The sequence below is a fragment of the Centruroides sculpturatus genome, unplaced genomic scaffold (assembly GCF_000671375.1).
Source record: "Centruroides sculpturatus isolate CEXI.00-Female unplaced genomic scaffold, Cexi_2.0 scaffold414, whole genome shotgun sequence".
Classification (NCBI taxonomy): Eukaryota; Metazoa; Arthropoda; class Arachnida; order Scorpiones; family Buthidae; genus Centruroides; species Centruroides sculpturatus.
Window position 1 is genome coordinate 1 of NW_019384735.1, and position 12,920 is coordinate 12,920.

The window sequence follows — 12,920 nt, forward strand, 5'->3', positions numbered from 1 at the left end:
ATTACATGTTCATACTAAATCCGATTTCTTAGCAAAAAATATTTTAAATTACAAGGGTTGATAAACTCGATTATCAAAAAGAAACATGTTTTAGATAACAAACGAATACAAGAATTTTTCGATATAATCACCTTGTTGATCATTTATCTGATCGTAAGACCAGAGCAGCTTTTCCATTCCAAGTTGAAAAAAAAAAAATTATGTCTTCTGTTGCATGGGAATGGGATGTCTCCACAATTGCCATTTGAATTTTTGGAGCAATTGCTGTGTGTGAAGAGCAATGTGAGGCCCTATATTATCGTGCAGGAAAATGACTCCTTCACTCAACAAGCCTAGACATTTTCGTTGGATGGTTTCACGCAATTTTTAATAATTATATTTTGCTACGAAAATGTAAAATCAAAATAAGCGATTTTGAATTTTTTGATTTTAGACCTTTATGTAGTGTTCAACAAGGATCTACTCTCAGTGATCTTTTTATCTCAATATATATTAGTTAACACTCTTCTTCGTCATCTTAAATCCTATAGTCTGATGTTTGCTTGCTAAAAACCTATTTGAATCTGATAATCTCAGAATTAATTTACAAAATTTGTGGTTATGTGTTTAGCTCTAATTCTCAATACTATTTTACTTACTTTTTACATTGACTCGACTCCTATTAATTATGTTACGTCGTTCAAAGATCTGGGAATAATGTTTAATAATAAACTTACTTTTAAAAGTCATATTAATAAAATAGGTAAATCTCGTAAAATATTATGGCTACTTTTTAAAAGTGCATTAAGAGTTTTTTTTTTACTAATTTTCAGTCTTGCATTGATTATAGATTACCCATTTGGTCTATTGCTGCGCCTTCCTTTTGAAAAAAATTGCTAGAGCTCTTGATAAAATTTACTTATCTTTTAATAAATGACCGTACACTCAAAATCCTAACTCTGCAAAGATTAGATTAGGTTTTCTTCGTTTTTTGAGCGTATCAAATATTTCGATCGCTTACTTTATTTTAAAATTTTTAATGGCTTTATTTATTACGATAGTCTATTTTTACGTGTACCTTCGAAATACCTACAATCTTCATCTTGTGTGTTCCCTCCATTTTTTCGTTTGGGTGTATCTCAAAGATCCTTTTTTTTTATTATATTTCTCGAAATTTAAATAATTTTAATGAATTTTTTTATTATTTCTTAAATTTTCTTTTTTAATTTACCTACCTGCTTCAACAGGCATTCGATTTATAACTGTTATAACCTTTTTCTTTTTTCTTTTTTAAATAATAAACATAAAAGAATATTTAGAGAAAAAATATTAACTGTATTTAAGCTATCCCGCGCCTTTGGCACTTGGCCTAATTTTTCTATCTTTTTGTTGTATTCTGGTTTTAAAAAGTAAAATCAAAATGCACACTATTATTTATCAAGAAAAAAAAGAAGTTTAAAAGACGTAATTTATCACTAAAGTATTCAACATGAATATATGCACAGGCTGTCTAATTGTAGCGAATAATAGTAATGTATTTAATTAAACAATAACATTTTTATTCGAGAATTGGGCCAGGTGTAGCCTACTGAAAACCGTTTAGGAAATTCATTAGCCTATGGGAGATCGCAACTTCATATAAGACTCGGGATGACTTTTTAACTTTGTTTTTGGACAAAAATTGCATTTTATATGCCGTAAAATGTAGTATTTGGCCATCTTCATTCTTAGCCATTGATAATTAAAACCCAACTGAGAATTGGTTTAAACAATGGAACAGTTCTAAAGACATCTGTCTTCATTCCCAGTTTAAAAATTGAATTTGAAGATTTTCAAAAAAATCATTTATTATTTTTATCTTAAAAAGGCAATTCATTTATTGTATGCTTTGAGCCCTGACTATCGACGGGTCTAAATTCATTTTATGTAATTTATAAACGTTTGTAATAGTTAAAAAATATATAAATAGTAACTTTTCTATATTTTATGTACAAATAAAAACATCAACAACTTATACTAGATGGTTATCAATATATCTACTTTCACAAACATTTAACTGAAATATAACATTTCCTTCAATTACGAATGTAGACAAACAAACCATGTGTTTGTCACCAATAGAAATCGCAAATATTTTCAAATCACATGACGGTTATACATATTAATATATCAATAATATCATAAATTTGTTTTCTTGTCTTATATTTTAATAACTGTATTTCAATATAATTAGTTTCTTTTCTAATTCTTTGTATTTTACTTTATGATTTAAAAACATTATTCTGGGGAGTTCATAGGATTCACCAGACTGTCACAGTTTCGATGGTTATAGCACAGAAAGTTTAAAGTCCTGGCTCAATAGCACATTCGTAAATAAACTTGTACATAAATATTTTCTATTAAATCCAAAAACACTTGTAAAAATACATGTAGAATGTAGGAGGACTACACTCTCCATTTATATATGTAAATATTTAAATATGTGTGCTTTTTCTTCACAAAGAAAAGGTAACTTTTGTTATCTTATTAATTTATTTATTTTTAATATCTGGTTAAGGGGCATATACCATCTCCGCTTCCTCTGAGTACGCCTAAGCTGTACTGGTTTATAGGCTTAAATATTTTTATAATCTCAAACATTTAATCTACCGATGAATTAAGTTTCAATGGTCTTAAAATACTTCACATAATACTTATTGTTAATTATAATAAACGTGATTGTTTTCTTTCTAGCAATTATTAATTTAATGTAAAATTTATAATTAATTAATATTTGCGTTAATATAAACCTCAAAATAAATAACCTACAATAAAAACTGTTTAGAAGTTACTCAAGTTTCTATAAATGGGAAATAGTTTCTATTATTTGAGATGCTTTTTTAGAAGCTTTTGATACTTTTCATGTTTTTTAAAGACAGTATTATAGAATATTTATTGTGAATAAGGAAGACTGCTTAACAGAAAAAAAAATCAAAAAATTTATCGGGCAGAGTTTGACCTGATCTTACGCAGTTTATAAAATTGATGCAACTATGAGCTTTGAGTGTCATTTTAATTAAAGACAAAACTGATAGCAAGGAGTTTTTCCTTTCATAAAATCTTTGAGATTTAACAGATATATAGACAATTTTCGGTAGAATTTCCTGCGAAAATAGTTTTTTTTCTCTCGAATGAAATATTTGATGCATCTCGTTAAGGATATATTTTTCATATATTGTAGGCCTATATATTAGATCAGAAGCGCTACTGCTTCTCCATATCAGAAATCGTTTTTTTATAACTTTACAAAAAATTTTATAGTATAAAATATTCAATAAATTTACTCTGTAAAAATTTTTAGACGTTCTAAAACCTGAAAATTATCTATTTTAGAAACTAGAATATGTTTCCTGTTAGTCGTAATTTACTTATTATCCTACACCTACGTTATCCTAACACAAATTAGTTTAATTCTATCCAAGCTTTGGTGTTAATTACACTTATAGAAGTTTAAAACACGTTAAATTTTTAATCAACGTATGACTTGTATTAAATAAATTTACTTTACGTTTAAAGTAAAATTTGTTTAATACAATTTTAAAATTATAAATACGATTTTAAAACTGACTGAATGTTTTGAATAAGATTCATTCAGTTTATTTAATAAATGAAATTTAAATTTATTCAATATTTGATTTAGTTAATAAGGTAAACTGTTAAGAAATTTTCAGGTTTTATTATTAATAGAAGCTTTAATTTTTACTGTGTTATTTAATTCACGGTAATTATAAACAAACAGAAGTTTTTAGAAGTGAATTTTAAAGCTTTTTTTTTTATTATTCTTAAAAATATTTTATCGTCATTTATCGGGCACGACAAAATTTAAAACTTATTTCATTTTTAAACTATAATGAGACTTATCCATAGATTCAATATTTTTTTTCCCCGAAAATAAACTACTTTTGAGTGGATAAAGAGAAAATATAAGTATCTCTCTCGTCTTTAGAATTCTTTATCGTTAGCAATGAACAGTGGAAAGATACCAAAATCGTTGCATATCACAAGAGTAAGAGTTTTCTTTCATTCTTCAAGAATTTCAAACATCTCATCCAGAGATAGCTCGTCACGAAATAACTTTCTATTTCGCAAAGAANAATTCGAAGTATTTTATAATCGTTGTATCCATTATAAAAAGAAATTGAATCTCAACCCATTGCCAGCCAATAAACACAACTAATTTAAACTCAATGATCGTTAACATTTGTATTTTAAGTAAAAATGTCACAAACTTTAGTAATTGATTCAATCTTCATTAAAGCGTAAATACAGTCGATACGCGCTTTTCTTAATTAATTAATTGAAAAATATATTTTAGTAAATTTTTAAGAAAATTTGACTTATAAATGAATTCAAAATATTTTATTTATCGGAAAATCTTTTTACATATTTTTATTCTTGTTGCACCGAATTAATTTTAATTCATTTGGAAATGTCTTACATCAATGAAACTAATTTTTCGATTTTCCCAAAAAAATTAGTTTCACGATTTAAAATTTTTATTGATATTTATGGAATAAATCTAATTGTGATTTCTTTTAGGGACATGTTGGAAGTCAAGAATTCGTGATGATCGTGTACGGGTATGTTACGATCGAATGGGAATCCCATAGATCTCTTATCTGGATATTTCTCGTCCATGGCGCCGCAATAACTGACGGCATCGGCACATAAAGCTCTACTACTCAGTCCATCGCCGACCTGGCAAACGAAAAAAAATCATCGTTAGAGATGCGATGGTAAAATTACCGGAACAGAGAAACTAGTATGAAGTCACGTACCTTATCGTGATCGAAATCAGTAAGCATGACGAAAAGATGGAACACCATGCCCTTGACATTACCTTTGGGTACCAACAAATGTTGTGGCCAACCGCAACTGCAGAACTCGGTTCTATTTTCGTCCAAACCTTCTCCCTTCTCCAATTCCTCGAATGTGTATTGATGAGAGAGAGTAACGCTGGAATCTACCGAACTTCTCACGATAGTGTTCTTGCCGGGTTTTACTAATGGAAAATAATCCTTAAGAATTTCAACTTCCATACACTTCTTTAAATTTGTTTATTACTTACTTTCGGTAGTAAACTTGTCGAGTTCAATGAAAAGTCTTCTTTGGGTATCGATTTGGATTTCGTTACCGAGTTCGTCGTATTTCGGAGCTAAAAATATTCTGACTGTTGCTTTCTTAGCTGTGCTTCCGTTATTTACTGTGTCGATAGTATAAGAATACGATTCGTGATCCAAATGTTGATATCTTACCTATTGGTTAAATAATTTATGAATGAGAAACGTAAGAAATAGAAGAAGTAAACGAGAAATATAGATAGATATTTCATTAATTTTCACAATATTCTCTTCCATTTTATTTACCTTTACTGATCCCTGACGTCCAACGTTAATGGAGTGACTAAGTTCCAATTCGTCTTCTTTCATAAAAGTGTTGATGACATCATTAGTTCGTGCATTAACGGTAACTCCGACAATTGATACGTCGGGGAAATTCAACTGAAAATTAATTTACATCTGATTATAATCTGCTTGGTATTCTTTCGCAATTAAGCAAATACTTTGTATCGTTAAATTATAAGCAAAAGAGTTCTCGATGCACAAATATTAGATGATTAATATTCGGTAAATGACTTCATTAAGTAAACAGTGCTTCTTAACGCAGTTTTAATTTAATGATTACAGAAGTTTGCCAAAAGGATTAAATTTCTTTTTATATATTATTTACATACGAGATAAAGTTTCATAAATAAATGGTGTATACTTTAACGATTATTAAACGTAGTTTTTCAATATTTTGACTAATTTAACCGATGTTAAGTCATTTTTTGAATTAAAAAATGTACCTGTTCTTGACCGTAAGTTGGTAAGTGAGCTTTATATTCTTGGAACATGTTATCTATAAATCTATGATAACGGTAGAAAATGGGATCTCGCAGAGAAGTAGCAGTATCGGTCATAACTCCTGGTGTTTCCTAAGAAATTAAGCATAATTTTGACTTTGAAGTACAATTGCAGTAATTACGAGTCAAAAAATAAATATACTCACCAAAAATTTACCATCGGGGTCATGAATATGAGCCATCATGACATGTCCCCAGTTGTGAAGGCTACCATAATACAGAGGATTAATAGATTCCGCATTGGATTCAATCAGTGAACCTAAGAGATCTGCACCGTGTTCGTCATCAAGCGCGACCTCTTTTCCGTGAGTATCGTGAACGTGGCCAAGATGAATGGCATCCAAAATTCTCTCTCTCCATCTTTCCATGTCTTGAACATCTACTTCTTTCATATCACTCATAGCCATTTCTTCTGGACGGAAAGCGTAATATCTTCCACTAGCTAAGTGAGCTAAATGGGGATCATAACCTTCCAAAAATTCTTTAAAGTTATGGAAAGGCACCATACGGTTCATGCCATTTGAAAGTCGCTCGCAATCGTATCTAATATAATAAAATAGTTTAGCACAAATTTTCAAAACTGTTAATACGTGGGACGATTAAAAGCTTTCCAAACTAACCTAGCACACATCTGTTGATGCATATAATAGAACAATTCTCCTCTCCTATCCTTCTTCTTCCCGAAAACTTTAGGATCCCAGATGGATGGATATACAATGTGCCAGTGCCAATGATGAGCATTTGCGCCGATATCTTCACGGAAATAGGCAAGTTTGTACTCTGGATCCAAAACATTGCCAGATTCTTTCAGATTTACAATAATTGGGGTCTAGAACAATTCAGAATTTTGTTAACTTATTAATTATTAACAACAGAAAACTTAGAGCAAAATTTACCTCGTCCGCTGCAGTTCTGGTAAGAGCCTGAATATATGCTTGGTTAATGGTAACAGCATTAATGAATTTATCTACAAATACTTCTTGTACTGGAGGTACACTCAGACCCTTACAATCTTCCCTGTGAAGTATAGCAACTTCCGTGGCAAAAGCGAATAAGGTTTCGTTTACGAATTGGCGAGCATTCTTAGCCAAGTCGATGAAATCATCGAAATCTTTTGCAGCTATAAATTTGTTTAATTATTACTATCGTTATTCAATTATAGTCACTGTCAAAATCTGCTAAAATTCTTACCTAAATAAGCTTCGCACAATCTCCTAGCTTCATTCAAGTGTGGAGGATAGAAACAAGAAAAAACAGCTCCAACAGGCAAAATGCCTACTACGTCCTTTAATCGAGGATCGGGTACAGCATGATGTTTGCGAACAATGTAGTTCAATCTCTCGAATAATTCAAGGACGCGCACTTGCTTCTGGTGGAGAGACATGACTGGCACGTGTGAAGCTACCGCCACAGAGAAGCAGAACCACAGCTATCCATTATGGGCATGCAGGCTTTATATAGGTCTAATATTATAGGAGTGTATTTCCAAGAACTGTTTATCAATCAATTGCGATTGGTTTATTTATAGATAAATGAATTGTTCTTCCCGTTTTGTTCTTTTTAAAACTCTTCTTTCAAAGAACTTCCTTAATTCATAATTATCAATATTTTTAAATCCAATTTTTCCGTAATTTTAATGATATAAATTTAACATTGACCATTCGTCAATATTTAACTCTAAATTTTCTAGTTTAAAAATCCAATCGTTAAATGAATCGAATGAGGAAATTTAAAATATTTACTGTAATTATTAAATTTTTAATATTTAGTTCAATAGTGAAAGAAATTATAACTTTAATGTATTTTAGTGATTTCTTCTAACTTTTACTAAATGCCAACATGTAAAATTTACTTGAATATACCTGATTTCAGCTGAAATTTTAATGAATTTGTAAAAATTCTACACTAATAATACAATACGAAATCGTATTCATAAAATGGTGTCAAATCTCACCGCACTATTTCTATGAAGTTTTACCTATTTCTTTGTTCATTTAAAGCCAAAATAATCATTACAGACACCTAATACTGATAATCGTTAGAAAAAAAAAAAGATTGCTAGTAACTAATTATTCAATACAAATTACCATAAAATAAATGTTAGTAATACGATAAAAATCTTAAATTTATTACATTAAATTTTTGTAAATTTATTTATTATTGTGAGAATACAGAACGCAAAACAGTGACTGAAAACTCGTTATTTTCGTATTAATTCGTCCTTCGGGAAAATTTTTAAATGTATAAAAATTATTACGGACGTTTCCATTACGTATGTTCTAAACAATTGTATACAGTATCTACCGATGAATTTTACTGAATGTTTTCGAGAAATGTAGTTGTCCTCCTCCGAACTGTTATCTTATTTTCTATATTTATAACTAAGCTATTTCTATATTTATTACACGTCCGATCATAATCCCATCAACCGGATGACGATAGCGACTTATTTCCGTTTAAACTTATATCATTTGTGGGTTATTCTAAATCTAAATGATCTAATGTGTTATCACTCGAACATTTCGAAGATAATTATGGAGGAGGGATCTTCCAAGGCTTTAGTGTGGGGATACAATGTACTGTACTGTACTTCCAGATCATAAGACCAATATTGTTAAATCAATAAAATCAAGCAAATGAGGAAAGCCAAAAAAATATGACTCAATATGCCAACGAAATTAATAATTTTACATTGAAATCCTTCCTCAAATTTCTATTTATATAATTTGTTTACTCTCTTTAATCACAGATGGAGCCACTAACGCAACTACATTTTTGAATTTTTTTCACCTTTTTTATATATATTAGATGTAAAACAAACACACAAAAATATTTTTATATCATATATAATTTAAATGTGTTATATCAGTTAAAACGAGTCAATATAATTTGGTTATATTTTTAATAAAACATTAAATCAATACATACTTTATATACATGTCTCATAAAAACGGCTGCACATATATGAAAATCATTCTCAATGTCCAGCATTCTACAGCGTTTAATTATACAGAACACATGAAAAAATACCGGTTATGGATAATTTCTGATATGTGTAGATAATTAATATAAATTACATTCACATCGATCGGCCTTATCCAGTCAATATATATATATATATATAACAAACATGTAAATTAAACGAACCATGGCAATGAAATAGTTTAATCTTGCAACTAATTAAATCTCATAATTGTACAAATTTTTCTCTAAAAATCTGAATAATTTTCTTGGGATAAATATTTAAACAGATATGCCTTCATCAGAAAACTTCATATTCTTATGAAATTATCTTCATTTTAGGCAACTCATTATCATTAAAGGAAATGCATTTTAATGTTTGCAATAAAGGAAATTATAATTTATTACAAAATACTTTTATTGCAAAATTATTGTATTAACATTTAATGATTATTATATCTTAATATCTTTTCATAAAAATTATCCTAAAGATAACTTAAACCCCATTAACATCCAACAAAAATTATTAATTCATGAAAATAGGATTACTATCTTCAAATATTAATCTTACAAGTTTAAATCCTTTCTCTGTTTGAAAAGAATATAGAATTTTGATTTAAAAATTATTAAATTTTGGAGTATTTCAAAAATTTTTCTAATTTTTTAGAGAATTTATTTGATTCCTGAAGTCAGAAATAGTAAAAAATATATACAAGAATATATTTTAATACATCACAAAACTAAAGTGAAACCTGATTTTGTAAAAGAAAATCTTTTTATAAATATAATTTGAGAAAAACAATCATTCTCACTTAAAAATAAATGTAATATTCAAATTTATATTAATATTTCCTACATTAATTCATGAACTTATGAAGAATTTACAACTAAATTTTTAAATATTTATTTACTCCAGAGAAAGGTGTGTGAAAAACTTTATTACTTGTAGTTTAACATGAAAGATATATTATTTTAATAACGTACAAAAAATTAATTTTAAACATTTTGATAAATTTCAAATAATTCATCTTTCTTTAATCTGAAGATAAAAACTTGGGTATGTAACAAATTTAATTAATTGTAGAAAATTCTTGAAGCACATTATGCATTTCTAATGTTGTAAAATTTAAATTTTGTCTAAATTCGGATATGATGTTTCTAACCTATAAAACATTAATAATTTATTATTTTACTTAAATAAAAGTTTTGTTAATTATTTAATGGCTTTTAATTTTATTTTCAATAAAATTAAAAGCCATTAAATAAATCAATTTTATTTTCAATAAAATTAAAAGCCATTAATAAAAATAATTTTACCATTTGAGTAAAAAATGATGATTCACGAGGCTTTTCGGAATATCGTTCGAACTGATCTAAATTATCCTGAAGTTTCAGTGTCAAAGTATCGTAATTACTGCGGACAACTTCTAATACCTTAAATTTAACAATTGATTCAGAATTTTTACCTTAAACATCGTAAATAAAGACAATAAAATGTTACCTGCTCTTCAGTTAAGGCTGATAAATGATTTGCTGCAGACCACGTATCAATTTTTGGCGTAAAATGATTAATAATTGCTCTTTAAAAACAAAATTTACAAACTTTAAAATTAAATTTTGATAATGTAATTTAAAAAATATTTTTATATCATATATAATTTAAATGTGTTATATCAGTTAAAACGAGTCAATATAATTTGGTTATATTTTTAATAAAACATTAAATCAATACATACTTTATATACATGTCTCATAAAAACGGCTGCACATATATGAAAATCATTCTCAATGTCCAGCATTCTACAGCGTTTAATTATACAGAACACATGAAAAAATACCGGTTATGGATAATTTCTGATATGTGTAGATAATTAATATAAATTACATTCACATCGATCGGCCTTATCCAGTCAATATATATATATATATATATAACAAACATGTAAATTAAACGAACCATGGCAATGAAATAGTTTAATCTTGCAACTAATTAAATCTCATAATTGTACAAATTTTTCTCTAAAAATCTGAATAATTTTCTTGGGATAAATATTTAAACAGATATGCCTTCATCAGAAAACTTCATATTCTTATGAAATTATCTTCATTTTAGGCAACTCATTATCATTAAAGGAAATGCATTTTAATGTTTGCAATAAAGGAAATTATAATTTATTACAAAATACTTTTATTGCAAAATTATTGTATTAACATTTAATGATTATTATATCTTAATATCTTTTCATAAAAATTATCCTAAAGATAACTTAAACCCCATTAACATCCAACAAAAATTATTAATTCATGAAAATAGGATTACTATCTTCAAATATTAATCTTACAAGTTTAAATCCTTTCTCTGTTTGAAAAGAATATAGAATTTTGATTTAAAAATTATTAAATTTTGGAGTATTTCAAAAATTTTTCTAATTTTTTAGAGAATTTATTTGATTCCTGAAGTCAGAAATAGTAAAAAATATATACAAGAATATATTTTAATACATCACAAAACTAAAGTGAAACCTGATTTTGTAAAAGAAAATCTTTTTATAAATATAATTTGAGAAAAACAATCATTCTCACTTAAAAATAAATGTAATATTCAAATTTATATTAATATTTCCTACATTAATTCATGAACTTATGAAGAATTTACAACTAAATTTTTAAATATTTATTTACTCCAGAGAAAGGTGTGTGAAAAACTTTATTACTTGTAGTTTAACATGAAAGATATATTATTTTAATAACGTACAAAAAATTAATTTTAAACATTTTGATAAATTTCAAATAATTCATCTTTCTTTAATCTGAAGATAAAAACTTGGGTATGTAACAAATTTAATTAATTGTAGAAAATTCTTGAAGCACATTATGCATTTCTAATGTTGTAAAATTTAAATTTTGTCTAAATTCGGATATGATGTTTCTAACCTATAAAACATTAATAATTTATTATTTTACTTAAATAAAAGTTTTGTTAATTATTTAATGGCTTTTAATTTTATTTTCAATAAAATTAAAAGCCATTAAATAAATCAATTTTATTTTCAATAAAATTAAAAGCCATTAATAAAAATAATTTTACCATTTGAGTAAAAAATGATGATTCACGAGGCTTTTCGGAATATCGTTCGAACTGATCTAAATTATCCTGAAGTTTCAGTGTCAAAGTATCATAATTACTGCGGACAACTTCTAATACCTTAAATTTAACAATTGATTCAGAATTTTTACCTTAAACATCGTAAATAAAGACAATAAAATGTTACCTGCTCTTCAGTTAAGGCTGATAAATGATTTGCTGCAGACCACGTATCAATTTTTGGCGTAAAATGATTAATAATTGCTCTTTAAAAACAAAATTTACAAACTTTAAAATTAAATTTTGATAATGTAATTTAAAAAATATTTTTATTACCTAACATTCACCAAATTATTAGTTAATCTGGCAGCACTGTCTTTTAATTCTCCTTCAGATGTAGTGTATCTCAAAGCTAAATATAAAATTTTAATTTAATTAAATAATATACAGATAAAGTATATGTTAATACATAAACAAATATATTTCAAAATAAATAAATAAAAAGTAAATTCTGGTAATTTTTTATAATAATTAATGTAAAACATATTTTCTTCTAATTTTGGATAAACTGTGTTAATATAAAATCATCACAAACAATCTAACCATTTTCTATGTTGATTTATATACAAGTAAATACTTATAAAAAAATAAAAAACTGGGAATGACAAAATATTGCCAAAGCATCAAATGATTTTCTAATAAAGACAGTTCATATTAATGTTTAATAATGTGCACTGCACTCAGAAAAACTTTCAAAATAGTATCAAATAAAGAAATTATATAGTTGCTAATCCTCTGTCTTTAAAGGCTGAGAATCCACCTTTCAAAATGGTTGTTAGCCTAAATTAGAAATTCTCTGCCACTCTGAGATAACATAGCACCTTTATTGCACTGTTCACAAACACAAATTTACGACCAATACAAAAAATCTAAAGTTTGCTTATAAAGCTT

The 12,920-nt window shown here is 27.1% G+C and overlaps 2 protein-coding genes and 1 long non-coding RNA gene across 3 annotated transcripts in view; all 3 read right to left on the bottom strand.

Moving 5' to 3' along the window:
* Positions 1-4,476: 4,476 nt before the first annotated feature.
* Positions 4,477-7,364, bottom strand: LOC111628266 (hemocyanin A chain-like). The gene is made up of 9 exons (XM_023372016.1): positions 7,115-7,364; positions 6,820-7,043; positions 6,544-6,752; positions 6,070-6,466; positions 5,867-5,995; positions 5,385-5,519; positions 5,087-5,273; positions 4,797-5,020; positions 4,477-4,716 (listed from the first exon to the last, which is right to left on the bottom strand). Exons 1-9 carry the CDS (start codon positions 7,305-7,307, stop codon positions 4,525-4,527), a joined length of 1,890 nt encoding a protein of 629 aa, XP_023227784.1. The 5' UTR covers positions 7,308-7,364; the 3' UTR covers positions 4,477-4,524.
* Positions 7,365-8,808: 1,444 nt separating this feature from the next.
* Positions 8,809-10,508, bottom strand: LOC111628276. The gene is made up of 3 exons (XR_002757149.1): positions 10,386-10,508; positions 10,202-10,318; positions 8,809-10,047 (listed from the first exon to the last, which is right to left on the bottom strand). It is a non-coding gene; the product is annotated as an uncharacterized LOC111628276 (long non-coding RNA).
* Positions 10,509-10,577: 69 nt separating this feature from the next.
* LOC111628279 (UPF0668 protein C10orf76 homolog) overlaps positions 10,578-12,920 on the bottom strand; it is a 78,135-nt gene continuing 75,792 nt past the window's right edge. The window contains exons 23-26 of the mRNA XM_023372027.1: positions 12,306-12,381; positions 12,157-12,235; positions 11,973-12,089; positions 10,578-11,818 (exon numbers count right to left, since the gene is read on the bottom strand). Of these exons, the coding sequence (XP_023227795.1) occupies positions 11,726-11,818; positions 11,973-12,089; positions 12,157-12,235; positions 12,306-12,381 (365 nt within the window). The 3' untranslated portion in view covers positions 10,578-11,725. The remainder of the gene's footprint in view (positions 11,819-11,972; positions 12,090-12,156; positions 12,236-12,305; positions 12,382-12,920) is intronic.

Bases quoted from the DNA above. Each gene is read 5' to 3' on its own strand.
- LOC111628266 (XM_023372016.1), bottom strand. From the start codon at position 7,307: ATGTCTCTCCACCAGAAGCAAGTGCGCGTCCTTGAATTATTCGAGAGA. The intron at 5,021-5,086 runs GTAAGTAATAAA...ATTTTCCATTAG, and splicing joins CGACAAGTTTACTACCGAAA to TAAAACCCGGCAAGAACACT. The intron at 4,717-4,796 runs GTACGTGACTTC...TTCGTTTGCCAG, and splicing joins CTGATTTCGATCACGATAAG to GTCGGCGATGGACTGAGTAG.